The sequence below is a fragment of the Cetorhinus maximus genome, chromosome 14 (genome assembly GCF_964194155.1).
Source record: "Cetorhinus maximus chromosome 14, sCetMax3.hap1.1, whole genome shotgun sequence".
NCBI lineage: Eukaryota > Metazoa > Chordata > Chondrichthyes > Lamniformes > Cetorhinidae > Cetorhinus > Cetorhinus maximus.
This window is the reverse complement of record NC_135892.1, coordinates 25476722-25497675: the sequence shown is the minus strand read 5'-3', so window position 1 is coordinate 25497675 and position 20954 is coordinate 25476722. Positions and strand designations below refer to the sequence as shown.

Sequence of the window (20954 nt, the reverse complement as noted above, 5' to 3'; positions counted from 1 at the left end):
TTTGTCTGACTACATTCTGGTGATGTAAATTGGGATGTTTTATTACTGTAAAGGCATTGTATAAATAAACGCAAGTTGTTTTTGTTTGAACACGAGCTGACATCAGCAATGTCAAAATGTAGCACTGTTAACCACTCACTCCTAGATAGCGACGGGATGGAACTGTTAATCAGAAGCATCGCACTGACATAGCATGAGGTGCTGTTCTGAGGGGAATGTGCATGTGTGCAAGGGGGAGTGATTTGGACGGTATAATTAGGGTTTTAATCAGATTAATGGAGCCGTCTAGCCTATGTCCGGTGAGTTATTAATGAGGGATTTTGTAATATGTCTAGGGCATGCTTGGCCAAGGATCTTTAGTGGGCAAAAGCTGCTTAAAAGAAAAACCATATTTAAAGGAACAGTTGAGAGTGCTCCGATTCCTTGGTCAGGTGGGCCTGATCTTATCAAAGTGAGTTAAAAGCAGCAAGTGCAGGAACAACACTATTGCAGCCATGATCAATGGTCAGAAACTGCTTCAGAGAATGTCTCCTGTTCCAGCTGAGCTGGTTTCTATGCCAACACAGGGTGTAAGAACAGCAGTAAACAGCCCTGATCTCTTCAGTGGATGATTGGGACTTGACACTTTGTTCACCTCAAAAAAAAGCTGGAAATTCAACTCTCTCCCCAGCATCAGCCAGAGAAAGTAAAGGGGAAAGAAACGGACTTTTGGAAACCAGACTCTCGATGAAGTCAAACCTGCTTTGACAACAACCCATTTAAAGGAGCAGTGTATCTTAATTGGCGATTGCATTTTTGTTATTGACTCCATTTGGCTCAATATAAGGCTAAATTGTCTGGAGCGAAGCATCGCAGTGAGCTGGCATAGTACCCCTTCACCTCTGGGACATGGATTTGGGTCTATCCTCGAATGATAGGAGATAAATGCTCTCCTCAATTTGCTGGCTGTAAATCTCGTGCGATGTGAGTTTAGATATCCTTGCCACTGTTCCTGTGCACAGCAGAAAACTGCCCTTAAATTTTACACAACTGTTAACAATTGTCAGTCCCACTCACCTTGCACTTGTTAAAAAAAAACTTGCATTTATGGCACCAGGGATGAGGATCTTCAATTATGCAGATACTGGAGAAGTTGAGATTGCCCCCCTCAGCAGAGAAGGTGAAGGGGTGATTTAATAGATGTCTTCAAAATTCTGTGGGGTTTTGATAAAGTTGATCGGGAGAAACTACCTTCTGGCATGCGGGTCAGTAACCAGAGTACACAGATCTAGGATAATCAGTGAAACAAAAACTAAGGAGATATAAGGAAAATTTGTTCTTGCTGTAATTTGTTGTGATCTGGAGTGTAGAGCTGAAAGGTTGGTGGATGCAAGCACAGTAGCAACTTTTTAGAAAAGAATTGGATAAATACTTTCAAAGGAAATATTTACAAGGCTAAGGGTGAAGATTGGGACCGACTAGATAGCTCTTTCAAAGAGCTGGGCTAAGCAGTTCTGTGCCATTAGAATGTGTGATTTTTATGTAACACCATATTACAGCCTCATGGTGACGCAAAGCACTTGGAGACATTTCACATTGTGTGAACTGACACACCCAGGTGGTCGATCCTATCCTTTTGATGTGCAAAGATCCTGATACCTGAAATGAAAGTTGTAAACTTGCTCATACTCGGGGTGGAATCGTACCAGAATTGTGGTAGCAGGCGGGAGGAAGGATGTTTTACCCACCGGCCGCAATGGCAGTTTTTCACGCCGTATTGTCCCAAACCCACTTCATTAATAACGCATTCCCGGGAAACATGCCGTTTCAATGGTGGGCGGGCTCTTACTCGCCCACCACGCCATCATCTCGCCACTTCATCATGCCAGGCGCCATATTTAAAGTGCAGCCGCACTGTGCTTCCAGCCCATGACTGCTGCAAAGAAGACATGGCCCCAAAAGGCAAGAAGACTGCAGCCCCCTGGTCTAATGACGTGTCCCTCGAATGTCTTTTGGACGCAGTGGAGGATCACCGTGATGTCCTCTACCCCTGCCCTGGCCGCAGGTTGGGCAGCAACATCACTAATCCAGCATGGGAGACGGTGGCAGTGATGGTCAGTGTCAACGCCCTGCAAAAGAGGACAGCCACCCAGTGCCGCAAGAGGATGAATGATTCTCCTCTTTCCACCAGGGTAAGTCACTCTTCTCATCACTCTCAACTCTCACTCTCAAACCCATCACACATCCATAGGGATCTCACTCACTGCCGGTTCAAGGGACATCACCATTCACTCTCTCACACAGACTGTCATTGTCTTCATCCCATCCATGGGGCCACTCACCACCCATACATGCCAGGCATAATTACCATCTGGCCTGGCAGGCATCCTGCTAACACTCTCTCCATCTCTATTCATGCAGGACAAGCTGGCACACAACAAGAGGGAGAGGTCACAGGCCGGTGGAGGAATGCCTGAAATCAAGGCCCTCACGGACTTTGAAAACAGAGCCATCCAGCTGACTGGCGAGGATCTGGACCATTCCTGTGCTGACGGTGAGGTCGGCGCTGCTCAACCAAGTGAGGATCCGGCAGTGCAACATCCATCAGACAACCATGCTGAGCGTGATGTGTCCTGTTCCACAGTCTTATGCGATGCACTAATTAACTCTCCTTGCTTTCTCAGGCACACCAGGGAAACAGCTGACTGTGTCCACGACCCAGGGACCCCAATCAAACTCTAAAGAAACTTCTGAAGAGGAATTTGGAGGCATCTTCATTGCAGACCTGTCACAGCGCTCACCCACACCCTCCACCAGCGCAGAGACATACACCTCGGTGGGACCTAGCTTTAGAGTAACCTCAGAATCACAATCTGGTGGTCACATTGCACTGTCTGATCCACAGTAGGTGGAGGCAGGGACTTCCCAGGTCCCCAACACTTGGAGGATTGCTGGAGGCAAGAACGTTGCTGAGTCCGAGTCAGATGATGAGCCTCTGGGACTCAGTCATGTCTCAGTTGCTGGAGCTGCAAAGGCAAGCTTGGGAATATCAGGAAGGGATGTCCACTGCACTCCTCAGATTACATGGCATGATGGAGGAGTCCGCTTTCAGGCTGAGGTGATAGCCCCGGCAGGTCAACGGACCAAGGTAGAATGGTGGCCACCATGGAGACCTTGGTCCAGGACATCGGTGCTGCACGGGCTGAACTCCATTGCTAACACCATAGTTGGCCTCCAACAGTGTGTACTTGAGAGGGGTGTGGGGCAGCTCGATCTCCCTCCAGCTACTCCTTTTCCTCAAGGACTTAGCCAGGGGTCCTCGGGCACCCAGAGGGAGGAGGATCAGCAGATGTTCCCCCCTGCCCGGGACCATCCCCCCAGGTGACTCCAGGAGTGTCCGGCCAATCCGAATACTCTCTTCTATGACCCCAGCAGCTCCAGCTCTACAGGATGAGGAGGGTGCCACTGTCACACAGTAGGACCCCAAAAGCAGGCTGGGACCCTCCAGGTTTCAGCCCTCCAGAGGACACCCGCCAAGGTCATCACAGACAGGGCGTAGCAGCCAGCAGGCTGCTCCACCTCCGCTGTGACTGTCGGGGGAGCATCAAGACAGCAGGATTAGGAAAGTTAAGAAAATGTAACTCTTTTTTAGGAGTCAACCAATTAAACGAAAATGAACAAAATGAGGGATAAAATAAACACAGCCCCTAAGTTAGGTCAGCTGTAAAACCAAGGACAAAGTTTAAATGAAACTTACAAACATTAAACCAAAATGTGATTAAAGGAGTCAACAAAACACCCCAGTCCCCGCGGTGCCCACCGGGCACGGAAGGCCTCGATGTTGCCGGCAGACACCGCGTGCTCCCTCTCCAGGGACACCCGGCCGCGAACTTAGCCGCGGAAGAGGGACAAACAATCGGGCGGGACTCCCCCCTCGATCGCCCGCTGCCTAGACCTGTTGATGGCCAACTTGGCCAGGCCCAGGAGCAGGTTCACAAGGAGGTGCTCCTCCTTCCCGACCCCCCTCCGCACCGGGTGTAAGAAGATGTAGTTGCACAGCCTGGGCACGGGTGTTAATCACTCGTACATTAAATGTTCACCATTGTAGATAAACCACCAAGAATTTCTCCCTGCCTATGGCTTCTTGTTATCATAAGCAGTGTTCGTGTCATTCAGGTGTGAAACCTTGGTTCTTGCACAAGATAAAGGCAAGTGTCTCAGTCCAGGGCCTCTTCCCTGTGCAGTGTGTAACCTTCAGAGCAAAGTGATGGTCCGGCTGCACACTCACTGGGCACATTAATGATGCCTGCGCCTGGACGGTGCTTGTCATTGCTGCCAGAATGTCGTGGGCAGGAGTCACCGAGTCCCGTCACTCTCTGTGCGCTCTCGGCATCTTTAAGGTGGGGCTAGCCCCTATCTCTTCAGCTGAAGGGCTCAGGTGCTGAAACTCTTTCGAGTTATCAACAGTCACAGATTGCAACTCTTTCGAGTACAATCACATTTCTTGGTTTCCGGGAGTGGGACATGAACCCACAACCCTCTGATTCAAAGGCGAGGGTGCTATGAACTGAGCCACAGCTGAGAGGTGGACAAAGGATCAGGTACTTTTAAAGTTTCGCGGTTGTGACTCCACGATATGACCCTGGTCACAGAGCACAAGCGAGCTGCCCTCAGCCAGACAGGAGTCAGACATTCAGAGGCTATGTGAAGCTCTGTGGAGTGTCCTCACTGCATGTCATCATCATTCTCCTGCAATCGAGTGACTATTGAGGCCTCTGCTGCGTCTCAATGACAGGAGCATTATCACAGAGGGTATTTGCTCTGCCATCAGCCAGACTGGAGTCAAACGTTCATAGATACAAGATGAGGATCTGTGGTGTCTCCTCACTGCATGTCGTCGTCATGGCCCACAAGTCTATCGGCTATGAGGGCTTCCCGAGTGCGCCTGCCTCATCTGGCCAGTGTGATGCCCCATCACCATCATCGTTGCCTTCGAAGACCTCTTCACCCTCATCCCGGTCGATGTACTCCTCATTGGAGGAGATCTCCAGCTCCTCCTCAGCCAGCTGCTCTCCCCATTGCAGCGCCAGGTTGTACAGGGCGCAGTAGGCAATGATGATGTGTGACGCCCTCTGTGGACTATATTGCAGGGCTCCATCAGACCGGTCCAGGCACCAGGACCTCATTTTCAGCATCCCAATGGTTTGCTCCATCAAAGTGTGAGTTGCAGCATGAGCCTTGTATCTTCACTCTCCTGCAGTCTGAGGCTGCCGCACGGGTGTCATCAGCCATGGCCTCTACAGGTAGTCCTTGTCCCCACGGAGCCAACCCTGCAGCCTTAGTGGATTCTAGAAGGTGACCGGGACCTGAGACCTAAGGATGTAGGAGTTGTGGACACTCTCTCGGACCCGTGTGCAGACCTGCAGATGTTTGTGGTGGTTACACACCAGCTGAACGTTCAATGAATGGAAGCCCATGCAGCTGACATAGTTGACCACTTGTTGCAATGGAGATCTGCGTGCCCAGTGAGTGTACTCTATGTCACCCTGCACCTGTACCGTGGCAAATCCCATCGCTCTTGCATCCTGGCTCCTGGTCCCAGGCGAAATGCACAAAGTTGTGTACTCTCGCAGAGATGGGGTCCGTGACCTCATGGATGCATTTGTGGGTGGAGGCTTGTGATTTCCCATAGAGATCACCTGTGGAGCCCTGAAAGGAGCCACTTGTGTAAAAATTGAGCGCTGCGGTCACTTTCATGGCCACTGGCAGTGAATGCCCTCCATGTCCCTGTGGCATCAAATCCTGCAGCAGCTGGCAGATGTGACCAACCAGTTGCCTAGATATGCACAGTCTTTGGTGACACTGGTTCTCGGTCATCTGCAGGAATGAAAGGCGGCGTTTGTAGCCCCTGGGTTTAGCTAGGCTCTGAACAGCGATGGCTCATGGTGGCACTTCAGCGTTGTGTGTGGGAGCCCCAGCCACCCCTTCTTCCTGAGAGTGCTGCTTCTCCCTCTGACCAGCCAGGTGTCTCCATCACTCTCTTTTCCTTCGTCTCCACGCTCTGTACGCCATGAGGCAGACAGCTAGGTCACCAGGCTCCATGCTCCTGATGTACGCCACCTGCAGGATGAAAGAGAGAGACGCGTGGGTTAGCATGGGTGTTCTAAGAATCTCTCTTGGTTAAGTCTGAAGGCCCCTTAATGCATCCCTGAGAGTGCTGGCCACCACTTGGATGGCCAGAGTTTAGTGCGCTGCATAGCTGCCCAAGACCCACCTCCACCCCACTCCACCCAACCGATTGGCGGCAGCTTTGCCCATTGGACTGCATGCTGTGCTCTCAGCTCAGGCGCAGGCCTTTCCCTAACCCGCACTGCATGGCTGCACTGTTAGCTTGAACCATGGGGGAGACTGGTCCAAACCAGGATGATGACATTGCAAGGGGCTATGAGCGCCTCCACCAGTGACTGCTTCATGGCCAGCTTTAGCAAGGAGATTGTACAATGTGCCCAGTCGTCCAACTGTTCTGCAGTCCACTAAAACACTCATTAGTTTGCAGTCTGTACCCAAGGAGTGAAAAGCTTTGCAACATTTGGTGGCACTTTCATGCCTCTGCATTGCTTGATTGGGCAGATAAGCTAGAGGCCGGACTCCCGTTATGTCAATGTGGCTGCGTCTGAACTGTCTCATCTGCAGGGGAATGGTCACTGTATACAAGATGTTCCTAACGTGATGGTACTTCCCTCTCCCATCCTGCACATGCTTGTGCACTACCATCAGCAGCAGTGCAGCCCTTGCCCCCTGCAACTCGCTTCAACCGCAGGGGGGCGGCCCTTGCCCCCCCTCCCGCACAAGTTGCCTCAACCGCAGGGCAGCCCTTCCCCTGGCTGCACTGTCAACCAGCTGGGAAAAGCAACTTGCCTGTGCCTTTGCCTGATTGCATGGTGCATTAACCTTGAAGTCCAACAGGCGACCCTGGCGAGCGATGTGCAACGTTACTGTGCTCTCGCCTCTGAGCTCCCCTCGAAGTGCAGCCCACCAAGTGCACACCTCATGTTGTTGTGAAACACGGCAGCGTGCAATGACGCTCGGATGATCCACCGTGGGGGGATGATTCTGGCAAGCTGGGCTCATAATGATATGCAGATGCATTACAACGAGGTTCCCGAAGTCCAATGGCGGGAAACGCGACCCGCCATTGACGAGCAGAGTGGATGATCACAAACATGCCCGATGCCAGCAGGCATGGAAAATTCCACCCTAGGTTAAACCATTGCCCTTTTAAAACTGTAACATTTAGCAGAATATGTCTATTTTTATGTTTAAAATAATCTAATTAATGCATTAGTCTTCCTATAGCATTCCATCAGCCACTGATTTTACTTTGACGAGCGGGGCACAAGGTCGTGGCTGGTTTGACAGTATGGAGATAAGGGAAGGTTATTAAAGTCCCAGCCAGCTCTTAACCAATGGTGGGCATGAAATCTTGAGGCAGTGCAAGACCGTAAGATTAACAGTATCCTGAAGTTTTAACACTGCGTCGGCACTGTTCAATGGAAGTATTGAGTAATTCATATTTACACACCATGTCTGCCCCATTGCAGCCCTTTGCCCACGCTCCTGATTGTTCCTTCTCCAGGATCCAGATTTTTGTTTAAAGTAACGCTCGTTTTTAAAAAAAAATGTTTTTTTTCCATTTTCAAACTTGAGACGGAGAAACAAAAACCAACTGGTCGTCGAAAAATTGTACATGTCAAAGTGCAAACTGTTGACCCTAATTCTCAGGAGGCCGAGACCAAAAATCCCTTGCAGAAATCCTGACCTCTATATATGTGCTTAAGTTGCTAGTTTGCTTTGTTCCCTTTTGTAAGAGCTGACCCGTATATAAACAGCTTTGAATCTTTTTTCTCTCTCTGATTCTCTGAAGCGTATTTTTTTTTTTGTTGTTGCAGTTTCAAATCAGCAGAGTTTTTGGAGGGGGCCTTCTGGTATTTCTTTATTGAAAGCACCAAGAGCTTAAAATTCCGAGCTCTCGGACTCTGATCTGGGAGGCTTGGCTCAGCACAACACTGGCCAGAATAAATATTTACTTTTCTGCCGTGAGGGTTGAAAAAGCTGGCAAATGTAGTCAACACGTGAACGTTCTCTTTATTTAGTTTTTGGAGGGTATGGGTAGTGAGCTTCTAGAATTTATTAGCCTGGCCCACGGAGAATTAGATTCTCTAATTATAAAATCAGCATTGCCTCACGCCAACCAAACACCCATCAAACAAAGCTAAAAGCAAAAAATTACTGCGGGTGCTGGAAATCCAAAACAAAAACAGAATTACCTGGAAAAACTCAGCAGGTCTGGCAGCATCGGCGGAGAAGAAAAGAGTTGACGTTTTGAGTCCTCATGACCCTTCAACAGAACTGAGTAATATTAGGAGAGGGGTGAAATATAAGCTGGTTTAAGGTGGGGGGGGGAGAAGTTGGGGCGGTGGGGGTGGTTGTAGGGACATGCAAGCAGTGATAGGAGCAGATAATCAAAAGATGTCACAGACAAAGGAACAAAGAGGTGTTGAAGGTGGTGATATTATCTAAGAGAATGTGCTAATTAAGAATGGATGGCAGGACACTCAAGGTACAGCTCTAGTGGGGGTGGGGTGGAAAGACTGACAGGACATTACAGGTATAGATTTTAAAATAATGGAAATAGGTGGGAAAAGAAAAATCTATATAAATTATTGGAAAAAACAAAAGGGAGGGGGAAGAAACGGAAAGGGGGTGGGGATGGAGGAGGGAGTTCAAGATCTAAAGTTGTTGAATTCAATATTCAGTCCGGAAGGCTGTAAAGTGCCTAGTCGGAAGATGAGATGCTGTTCCTCCAGTTTGCGTTGGGCTTCACTGGAACAATGCAGCAAGCCAAGGACAGACATGTGGGCAAGAGAGAGCAGGGTGGAGTGTTAAAATGGCAAGCGACAGGAAGGTTTGGGTCTTTCTTGCGGACAGACCGCAGGTGTTCTGCAAAGCGGTCGCCAAGTTTACGTTTGGTCTCTCCAATGTAGAGGAGACCGCATTGGGAGCAACAAATGCAGTAGACTAAGTTAGGGGAAATGCAAGTAAAATGCTGCTTCACTTGAAAGGAGTGTTTGGGCCCTTGGACGGTGAGGAGAGAGGAAGTGAAGGGGCAGGTGTTGCATCTTCTGCATGGGCATGGGGAGGCACCATAGGTCGGGGTTGAGGAGTAGGGGGTGATGGAGGAGTGGACCAGGGTGTCCCGGAGGGAACAATCCCTACGGAATGCCGCCAATGGGGGTGAAGGGAAGATGTGTTTGGTGGTGGCATCGTGCTGGAGTTGGCGGAAATGGCGGAGGATGATCCTTTGAATGCTTGTTGGAGAAATGTTCCAAGGTGCAAGATATGCCTTATAGTCGCAGCCCATTGTAGCAATCCTTGTAGTTTCTTTATACTCCCGATCGTAAAGCGGTTTTACTTGTTGACAAGTCATTATGTAGACGGGACCTGAATCTGGGCCTGACTTGACTCTAGAATTCAGTGGAATGAGAAACACTGGAGAAGAGGGGGATACTCACCTCTGCTTTGCTGGGAGTGCTTGGCGCACTCCAGCCTGATTTCCACTCCAGATTCCACAACTGGTACTGGCTCAGCACTGTTGTGGAGTATCTGCACTGATTTAGATATAGTTCTAACCGAGAATTGAGCAGATTCTGCAGTCTGTTCTTCAAGAATCATTTCATTAAAAACAAAGATCTTGCATTGATATAGTGTCTTTAACCACCACAGGCCATCCCAAAGCATTTTACAGACAATGAAGTACTTTTTGAAATGTAGCCACTGTAACATAGGAACCATGGCAGCTAATATGTGCACGGCAAGTTCTCACAAACAGCACTGAGGTGAGTGATGAGGTCATGTGTTTTAGCTGTTGGTTGAGGGTTAAATCTGGAACTTCTGATTCCAAGGCGAGAGTGAACTGAGCCAAGGTAGATACATCAGAAGATCTCAGTCAACATGATAACCAGCTTAACCTCCTGCAGCCTCAGGCTTCTTCGTTACAAAGAGCGGAATGACACACTACTTGAGCAGGCCTCCTGCTATGTCCTTCAGGGATAGAAAATCATCCAGAGTATAAGACAAATGCCAAGTACATGGAGCTAATCTGGCGGAGGGGTTGAGAACGATGATGAACTACAATGGGTTGGGCATGGGGTGGAGCAGGGGGAAATAAATAGGTAATGATCAGGTGCCAGCCTGGTTCAATGGGTAACATTCTGGTCTCTAAGCAGGAGGCCATGAGTTCAAGCCCTTCACAAACGCTTCATTGGCTGTAAAGCACTATGGGATATCCTCACGCCATGAAATGTGCTATATAATTGCAAGTGTTTCTTACTACATTTTTTTCCCCTTTCCTCTCATTTAATATTTCTCCACATAGGACTATTGTCATTGCTAAAATGAAGAGTTTATGTCTAGACCCATGCTAATCTTCTATTTTATTTTGCAGGTTTGATACAGAAAGAGCCTTTAACCAAACATGGACATCTACGATCCTCAAACCTTGGGCTTTATGGTGTTTGGAGGCTTCATGGTCATCTCTGCCATTGGAATCTTCTTGGTCTCCACCTTCTCCATGAAGGAAACATCTTACGAAGAAGCCTTGGCGAAACAGAAGAAAGAGCAGGAAAAGGCTCAACAGGTTAAATCAGAGAAGAAAAAGAAAGAGAAATCTGTGGAGAAGAAAGGAAAACCAAAGAAAAGAGACGAGAAGCCCAACGGGAGAATTCCGGAATCTGAGCCAGTGCAGGACGTCTCGGAGGCAGAGGTCGAAGTTGAACCCGCTGTTGTGCCAACTGTTGAGCCTCCTATTGTGGCGGTCTCTTCTCCTCCTCCTCCCGAATCTTCTCCCCCAGCATCCAAAGAAAAGAGGAAGAAGGAAAAAAAGGTTGCCAAAGTCGAGCCTGCCCCAGGCCCTGTTTCAGCCCATGCCCCAGTCAGCGCTTCCTCTAAACAAGCCACTGCACCCGTGGTGGAGATGGTTGCTAGGGAAGTGCCCGTGATGGCAGTCCCCCCAGTCGGTGCCCAGCAGGGTGCCCCCGTCACTACTGCTCCTTCCACTGTGGGTGCCAAAAGGATTGATGCAACTGCCAACCAAGATGAACCAAAGCAAGATGCCCCAGCCAAGAAGAAGATTGCACCTAAGAAAAAGTCTGAGCCTAGTAAGTACTTTTGAATACTTGAGCTTTTTTTTGTTCCCTGATGTCCAGCTTTCACCATTTTTAAATGGTCAAAATGGTTGGCATTATCTCCCATGCATCTGTATCTGTCATCTTTGCAAAATGTATGGAAATATCTTGTGTTTTTTCCTGCTCTCTGATAAAGAAAATGATTTGCATTTATATAGCACCTTTCACAACCTCAAGATGTTCCAAAGCACAATGAAGTACTTTGGAAGTGTAGTCATTGTTGTAATGTAGAAAAAAAAGTGCCAGCTAACCTTTGCCCAGCAAGGTCTCAAAAAGCAGCAATGTGACAATGAGCAGATAATCTGTTTTTGTGAATGTTGGTTGAGGGATAAATAATGGCCAGGACACTGGGGAGAACTCACCTTCTCTCTTCAAAATAGCACTATGAAATCATTAGCAACCACCTGAGAACTCAGGGCCTCAGTTTAATGCACTCCCTCAGTATTGCACTGGAGTGTTGGCTTGGATTCTGGTTTAAGTCTCTGGCCTTGACCACATGACTTTCTGACTCTGGCAAGATGCTACCCACTGAGTCAAAGCTGAATGGTATATATTCATCTTTTACAGCAGAACATTAAAAAATATGCAAGACCAAACGTAATTGCACCACCTATTAGGAACAGTTTTCTCCCAGTTTTCTTCATAATGTTTAATATATTGAGAGGAGGGTATACTGTACAGTTTAAATGTGGTTTGCATTGATTGAACTTGATTTTCTTCAATAAACCTCCGCATTTTTATAATTTACTGTTGGTTTAATTTTAAGACTAGCATTACCTCACTGGAAGTCATATCTAAAGCCCAGTCTATTGCGAAAACTTGGCCTGCATGATTTTAACTTTTGAATGCCTTGGGGCCCCTTGTGAGAATCTGCTACAAGAAGCTTATTTTGATATATTTTAAACTGAAAAATAGTGAGGCATGGCATTGGCAATCAAGCTAACTAAAGTGCCTCCTTCAAAATTAACATTTAAAATTTGTGAAAATATTACAGAACTGAGAAAAAGCATGGGGAAGAACTTAGCTCAGGACAAACTAGCATGAATTCCAAACAGTAGATCAGTTTCCAGAAAGCATAAGGAATCAATATCAATGCAAGTTTTTTTCTGTTTTCTGCAGAAACGTTGGGAATCTTTCCTCTCATTTATAGTGAGTCCATTGCAAACATTAAAGAGCAAGATTCAATTTTCTTTACTTTTTCAGCATGTTGCCTATGTTCAGTGGAGTCCTACCCGCAATTCCACATCCCAACCAGGTTGCCATGGAGCCATCAAGCGCTTACTCGGTCTGGAATTGTCAGCCGCGGCTCTGTGATTAGCATTTTGTCTCTCAGTCAGAAGGTTGTGGCTTGAAGTCTCATTTTAGAGTTGTTCAGTTCACATTATCCTGGACACATTACTGACGCAGATGGAAATGGTTGATGTCTGTATGACTGAAGTAGGTTATGCAAAAGAATTCTTTAAATCCTCCTGAGTGATGCTATCTTCCGCTAAACAGAAGAGCAGCTAATGCTAATTCTGTTGATGCCCTGAAGAATGTTCAGTTTCATGGTTAAAAACGTGTGTGAATTGCTTGTGCAACTCCCCTGTCGCCTATCTGTGTAATGTTCAACTGTGTTCACTTTAACCGTTTCCACAATGTGGTAATAGTTGAGCATCAAAATCACTTATGTCCATAATAACATGCATGCATGCACACACACGCACATGAAATCAGCTGGCATGCTGCATACTTTGTCTTTCCTAGATTCTTTTCTAGATTAAAAGAGAACCCTGTAGTCAAACTAAGCTGGTGTCCTGCCGTTAGATAGCTGGATAGCTGTCAGTTCCGGGGAGACACTGAGTCACAGAGTAAACGGAAAGATGGGGGAAGAGGGAGAAACTTGACACTGAGACCACTTTGTTTTTTGAAGTTATTGATTTGTGCCTCGAGTCTGTCTGTGTGTCCCCTACCTGCTGTGTTGTTATCGCGAGGCGGGTACCATTGCCTGGATGCTGCTAAAGAAGGATTTAAACTGAAGGCAAACAAAACACAGTCTAACCAGAAAATTAAACAAGAAGGAACAAAAAAGTTTCTTTTCCTAATAATGGAATTTTCCTGTGTAATTAACTGCACCCTTCCTCCCTCTCCCATATCCGCGTGTTCATGCATGCGCGTGCGCACACACACATACACACACACACACACAAACACTCCAATTGTCCAATTGTTTCAGGTTACAAATAGAGAGGGGGGTGTTTAGGACTATTTGCTGGCTGGAGGGGAAAGGCTGACACAGACTGGGCTGAATTTCCTGCTTCCATCTTGTAACTCTTGTGCATCTACATATGGTGTCAAGCTGCTTTTATATCTGTCTTTTGGATGAGAAGATGCCCTCTCGGGACAGCATAAAAGATCCCATGACAATATTCCGAAGAGTTAACATTTGCGCCACACAAGTGCCAGGCAATGATCATCCCCAACAAGAGAGAACCTGACCATCGCCCCTTGACATTCAATGGCATTACCATTGCTGAGCCCCCTTTATCAACATCCTGGGGGTTACCATTGATCAGCAACTGAACTGGATTAGCCATATAAATACCGTGGCTACAAGAGCAGGCCAGAGACTGGGAATTCTGTAGACAGTAACTCACCTCCTGACTTCCCAAAGCCTGTCCACCATCTGCAAGACGCAGTCAGGAATACTCTTCACCTGCCTGGATGAGTCCAGCTCCAACAACACTCAAGTTCAACACCATCCAGGACAAAGCAGCTACTTGATTGGTACCCAATCCACCATCTTAAACATTAATTTCCTCCACTACTGACGAACAGTGGCAGCAGTATGTACTATCTACAAGATACACTGCAGCAACTCACCAAGCTTCCTTTGACAGCACCTTCCAAACATGCAACCTTTACCATCTAGAAGGACAAGGGCAGCAGATGCATGAGAACACCACCACTTGCAAGTTCCTCTCCAAATCGCACATCATACTGACTTGGAACCATATCGCCATTCGTTCACTGTCGCTGGGTCAAAATCCTGAAACTCCCTCCCTAACAGCACTGTGGGTGTACCTACACCACAGGGACTGCAGCGGTTCAAAAAGGCAGCTCATCATCACCTTCTCAAGTGCAACTAAGGGTGGGCAATAAATGCTGGCCCAGCCAGCGAAACCCACATCCTATGAACGAATTAAAAAAACAGTTTGAAGAAGAGCAGCGGAGTTTTTCCTGGTGTCCTGGCCAATGTTTATTTCTCAACCAGCATAACTAACACACATTATCTGCGGTCATTTGTGACAGCTTGTTGTGTACAAGTGGGTTTGTCAGGTTTCCTAAATTGTAACAAAAAGTATTTCATTGACTGCAAAATGTTTGGGTCATTCTGAGGTCATGTAAGGTGCTGCCTCTGTTCAGGTACCATGCCCCAAGAGGGCATTGGAGACCATGGACCTCCATGTTAACCTTGCTCTAGAGGCATGGATCATCTTTGTTGGTGGTATATTCATCCAGTTTGTGAGGCTGTTTAAAAAGATTGACCTTTGTTTACCTTGATCCCTTTTACCATCGACCTTGCCCATTCAGCACCAAACTTTCTAAATGATGATTTCTTATTACATGCCCAAGAAATTCCAACTGTTTCTTCCTGATCTTGGTCAGCAGAGTTCTTTGGTATCAGATTTTACTCGCACCTTTTCATTCTACTGTGACTTTTCCAAGATATTTTCATTATTCTCCTCAAAAACCATAACTTTGTAGCGTCAATTATTCTCTGCATTGCTTCATTGATCATCCAATACCCCCTTCCGGATCCAGCAAAACTGGTGTGATGTAGCATTCCAGGTTTCTCAGCTTTGTTTTCATGGCTAATTTTGAGCTGATCATAATCTTTTTCATTTTTTGAAATGCATCTTTTACCTTTCCAATCTTTCATCTTATTTCTTGGTTACATTTTCCATCCGACGTTAACATACTTCCTAGGTGACAAAATTTGCCCACCTGTTTGAACTGTTCATTTTTCACTGTCATCTTACACTCTGGTATGATTATTTTTGGGTACTACTAGACATTTTGTTTTCTTACAATTTATGATTAGCCCTTTCTTCTTTCACTCAGTGCTCTATCCAAAAATCTTTTGCAGTTTCAGAGTCAGCAATAAGAATGGTGTCATTGATGTATCTTATATTATTAAAGTTGTAACTTCCAACTAATAATCCGAGAAGGTCTTTAATCTCTCTCAGAATATTTTTTAATTATACAAATGGAATAAATCCGGGGAGAAAACATACCTCTTTTAATCTTCACAAAATCGCTTTGATTGTTCACAACTTTTACAGCTGCAGTTTGTTCCCAATGTTTGTTCCCAATAAAGATTTCTTATCACGCTAAGGCCTTTACCATCAAAGTCAGGAGACTCTGACGTCTGTTCTTCATGTTTCACCTTATCAGATACCTTACCATAGTAAAATACACAACTTTACTCATCTCTGTGGCTCTTTCTGATAGCATGGTACCATAAAGATAGCTTCTCTTGTTCCCCTCTATTTTCTACAAAACCACATTGAAATTCCTGGCCACGTAAATGTAAATTATTTCTTTATGCATATTGACCTTTTAAGTCTGTTTGAAGGAGTCCCATGTCCAATGAATTGTGTCTCATAATTTAAAACATAATTAAGAGCTGGAGTAGGCCATTTGGCCCTTCGAGCCTGCTCTGCCATTCAACAAGATCATGCCTGATCTACCTCAACTCCACCTTCCTGCACTATCCCCACGTTCCTTAATTCCTTTAGTACTCAGCAATCTGTTAACCAGTTTCTGTTGGGTAACTGGCAGACTGGCGAGCCCAGGCTCCCGGACTCTCAACTTTTAACAGAAAGCCAGCATAAAAATCTCCTTATGTGGTTCAGTAACAGGTTTTGTTTGATGATGGTCCTGTGATGCACCTTGGGGCATTTTACTATGTTAAAGGCACTATATAAATAGAAGTCCTTGTTTTTACACTATCACCCAATGTCAATTGTTTCCTCTTATAGTGTTGGACACGATTGATGTAGATCAGTAAGAGGAATGATCCAGTGAAAGTTGGTTTGTGAAAGGTAATGTGGGGCAAAGGAGATGGGGGTGAAATTGGTCTTGGGCGATGATGAGTTAGCAGCCTGTTTTATATCGCACTCAATTTTTGTTTCCTTTGACTTTCCGCAGTGTAACAAGGATTGTCGATTCACCATCATTTGTTTTGCCAAGACCAATTTCACCTGCACTGCCGCCTGATATGTTTGGGACAGATTGGGAGGGATTCAATTTGTGCCAATATTCGTCTCAGTGAGAAAACAGGACAGTGCTGTTTTCTGATTAATAGACAATCTATTAATTAACTGATGAGGGTGTTTGGCTATGAAATATGTAGCCACTGAGCAAGGAATCCTGTTGGCAAGACACAAATTATGGGAGAAAGTAACTTGCCTTTTAAAGGGGGAATTTAATTGCCACCTTGTCTCCAGCAACTTTCCCGTGGTTGCAGGTCTAATATTGAGCCTAGTGGGAACAAAATAAAGATCAAAGAAAGACCTGATTCTCACTTATACCAACATGGTGCTTATTGTTTCGATCTGAGAGCATAAGGCTCCATTGTACAGGCTGTAGCCTCGGGGTGTGGATTTCCTAGTTCGATGCAGTGCCAGAACTATAGCTACCTCGCAACGAGCCACACCTATTTACCTCCAGAGAAGCAACTCGGACAAGACCGATGGGATTAAAGCTTTATGGAGAGGAGTGAGGACTGTTGCTCGATTTTCTTTCTCTTATGGCATTAAGTTTTTTGAAAGGTGAAAGGTCACGGATGAACTCTCGGTTGCCTGCTTGGTAACTGATGAACCTTTCAAGACCACGTGAAACTTTTGAACAAAGTATGATCGTGCTTGTGCAGTTCAAAGAATGTTCCTCTTGATGTCACTGATATGTTGGAGTGGTGGGAGGCAGGCGCTTGCAGGGACTTTGGGCTGCTGTATACGTAATTGGGTTTACGCAGCACAACTTCAAGAGGCCTTCCAGGTTTTGTTTGTTGGTTTGGCACTAGGCACAGCACAAACTTTTTTTTTCTCTCTCACACATTAAGCAGTGGATGGAGGTGTAGGTTGGGTGGGTTGATGTCATCTATGTTGGCTGCCCTTTGTGTTTGCTGATGACTGTGCTGCCCCGTCGTTGGAGAGGAAAGCTGCAAGGTTGTTTGACTTTGGCGACATCTGGTCAACAGATTGGAGGCTGAGCAGTGATGAAAGTTCATTAACCCTATGACCACCCGTATTTACAAACTAGAGGACCTGTGAAAATGCTCAGATTGCTTTTTAAAGAAATGTGGAAAGAATTTGCATTAACTCAGCACCTTTCATAATCTCAGGATTTACCGAAGCACTTTATAGCCAATTAAATGCTTTGTCTTTGAAGCATAGTCATCGTTACGATGCAGGAAACTTAGTCCATTTTTGCAAATCAAGGTTCTAAATACAGCAGAGAGTTAAATAATTGGATCATCTGTGTTTTTTTTGAATGTTTGAAGGATAAATATTGGCTGGACAGGAGAACTTGTTTGCCATTCTTTGAAAATTGTGCACTGGAATCTTTAACGCCACCTGAGAGGACATCTCTCCTGATAGATGGCACCTTGGACAGTACAGCACTCCCTCAGTGCTGCACAGAACTATCAGCCTTGATTTTGTGTTCATGTCTCTGGAGTGGAACTTGAACTTGGAACCTCCTGACTGGGAAGTGAGTGCTGCCAACTGAATCATGACACATTGTGCGGAACCACTGGATTTGAGGATTGGGGGGTGTTGAGGGCTTCTTCCCACTCCCCAAGTAACTCAGTTTGTAAAAGCCTGGTATGATGCCAAGACCAGGTTGACACACATTCTCTCTCTCTCTCTCTCTCTCTCTCTCTCTCTCTCTCTCTCTCTCTCGTGCTCCCTTTCTCTCTCACTTGCTCTCATTCTTTCAGGGCACGTGCACAAAAGAGAGACTATCGCACTCAACCTCAAGTGCACTCTGTCTCTCTTGTATGTGCATGTGCTCTCTCTCTTTCCTCTCTCTCATATGATGTCTCTCTTTCCTTCTTGAATGAATACTAAAACTTGGCTCATGTTTGTTTCCTATTACCCTAGGAACACTCAAACTAATTTAGCACGCCCTTGTTGATATCAGGTAACTCGGCGGCAATCACCCATTGAAGCTGCAACCTTCCGAACTTGCCTTTTACATTTTAATTGAATTCTTCTCTGTAGCCTCTGGTAAGCAGAAACGCTGAGCCTGCCTGATTGCTGTGCGCCCTTATTCAATGTTAAGGAGAAAAGAAAGTGTTTAGTTGGTTACTCTCACAAGAGCTGATGGGGGAAATGCAGAAAAATAATTTTGTCTGGTGGGGGAATCAGAACAAGGGGGCGGATGACCTTAAGTGAGAGCTAGGAAAAATCAGAAAGCACACACAAAAGGTAATGGAAATCTGGAAAACTCTGCCCCAAAAGGACACTGAAGGTCTTTTGGAGCTTTCAAGACTAAGCTTGATGTGTTTTTTTTTTGTTGGGTAAGGTATTGAGGGGTATGGAGCAAAAGTGGATAAATGGAACTGAGCTACTGATCATCCATGATCTAGTTAATCTTGAAAACTTGAGGGGCTGAATAGCCCCCTCCTCCTGTTCCTAAAATAATAATCAGAGGAATTTCAAACCAGCATCTCAGTATAATTTTGGGACCGCCAAATCATCACAAAATGGTACGATGTGACTGGCAGTTTAGATCTCTAATGCCAGGGTTGTTTTTACAGACATTTTAGCACTGAGATTTTTCACATGACTGGCATTTGAATGCAGCTGAGATTAAGTGGTTAAAATGGTAATGTTCGGCAGCAGTCCTGTGGATTAGGCCATTTGCCATCTGTGAGTGTTAAAAGACTGTAGATGGTGTGAGGGAATGCCTACCAAAAAGAAAAAATAACTTATATTTACATGGCCCTTTCATGATCTCACTGTGTCCCAAAGTAGCACAGCCGATGAAGCACTTCTGCAGTGTAGTTATCACTGTAACGTAGGAAACATAGCCACCAGCTTGTGCATAGCAAGGCCCCATAAACAGCATTGTGATGAACAACCTGATTGCTCCATTTCAGTGATGTTGGTTGAGGGATAAATGTTGGCCAGGGCACCAGGAAGAAGTCCTCTGCTCATCTTCAAAATAGTGCGAGGGGATCTTTATTCCTGCTTGAAAAGGCCAGATGGGCCCTTTTTATTTTAACACCTCATCGGAAGGACTCCCTCATTAACTGAGTGGGTGTGTAGGCTTAGATTATGTTCTCATGTCTCTGGAGTGGGACTTCTGACTTGGGTGAGAGAGCTACCACTGAGCCACAACTGATATAGAGTCATTAACTGGCTCACTATAGTGTGAAAGAAAGATGCATCTTTATTCAAGTACTTCATAGTATTTGAATTTTTTTTTTAAAAAGTTTAATTTATCATAATGGTGTGCTTGCTCTCTCATTCAATAATTGAGGAAATTTTAAACTTTAGTTTAGAACTGATAAAGTAATTGGAGAAGTGAGTTTCACCCAGGCATGGCTGTGAGTTGATGACTGGCCTGTTATTGCAGGCCTCCTCCTGTTGCCAATCCCAAGACAAGTAAAGTTGGCTTTCGAGTCTCTTGATGTGGCAGTGTGTATCCTAAGACCTGCTGCTAGGTTCTCACAAGTCTGATGCAATGGGAAGGGAAATGGTCATTAATCCTGCTAATGGTTTGTTGTGCTGTATCTGAAGCAGTATGTCAGGTTCCTACATTATAACAGTGACTGTACTTCAAAAGTACTTCATTAGTTATAAAATGCCTTGGGATTTCTTGAGGTTGTGAAAGGGGCTATCTAAATGCACATACAGGGTGTTTATAAAGTTCTTGTGCAGCTTTAAGCTTTAACTCTGGATGTACACTTGATAGAAACAAACTGTAAACAATATAAAAGCATAATTCATATTTTTTAATATTAATGTTAAGGACTTCAATTCTGTTAGGCATAGCTTAGAGTTCATCTTATCTTCTATTCTCGCCATTTTCAATCAGTTTCAGCATCTGAAATAAAACGAGAAAACATTAATACAGCATTAAGAATATTGAAATTAAAAACTTTTATGAATGATGCTTTCATATGCTGTTTACAGTTTGCCCTTATCGTGTGCATCCAGAGTTATTAAAATTTAAAGTTGCACAAGGATTTTATAAACGCCCTGTATAAATATAAATTGCATCTTTTCACAATAAATGCCTATTCCTGTGCATGCACATTTGGAATCACCATCAAAGCTCTTCGTGGGGCCAGATGTCTGTCTCGGATTGCTGATGTTTCTAAAATGCCTGGTTGCGCTTCATCCAGACTCCCTGTTCGTAGCGGAAAATAATCTCTGCTGTAGATTTAACCCTTTCAGCACTGATTGTAATCTCCTACCGGTCAACTGCTGGTAAATCCAGACCTAGTGAATCGGTAGCCCATCCACCGCCTTAAACATTCACTTACCCCAACCACTGGTGTACCGTGGTTGCAATGTGTTCGAGGCTTCTTTGACAGCACCACACAATCTTGTGACCTCTGCTACCTAGTAGGCAGCAGGCACAATGGAATGCCACCAACTCCAAGTTCTGAAGCAAATCACACACCGTCCCAACCTAGGCATATATCACAGTACCTTCATCGGCGCTTGGTCAAAA

General features: G+C 45.6%; 1 protein-coding gene across 1 annotated transcript in view; it reads left to right on the top strand.

Annotated features, from left to right (window-relative positions):
- The window catches only part of LOC144689538 (ribosome-binding protein 1-like), a 150665-nt gene that overhangs the window by 16961 nt on the left and 112750 nt on the right, over positions 1-20954 (top strand). Inside the window, exon 2 of the mRNA XM_078556703.1 lies at positions 10484-11195. Coding sequence (XP_078412829.1) covers positions 10514-11195 — 682 coding nt within the window. The 5' untranslated portion in view covers positions 10484-10513. The remainder of the gene's footprint in view (positions 1-10483; positions 11196-20954) is intronic.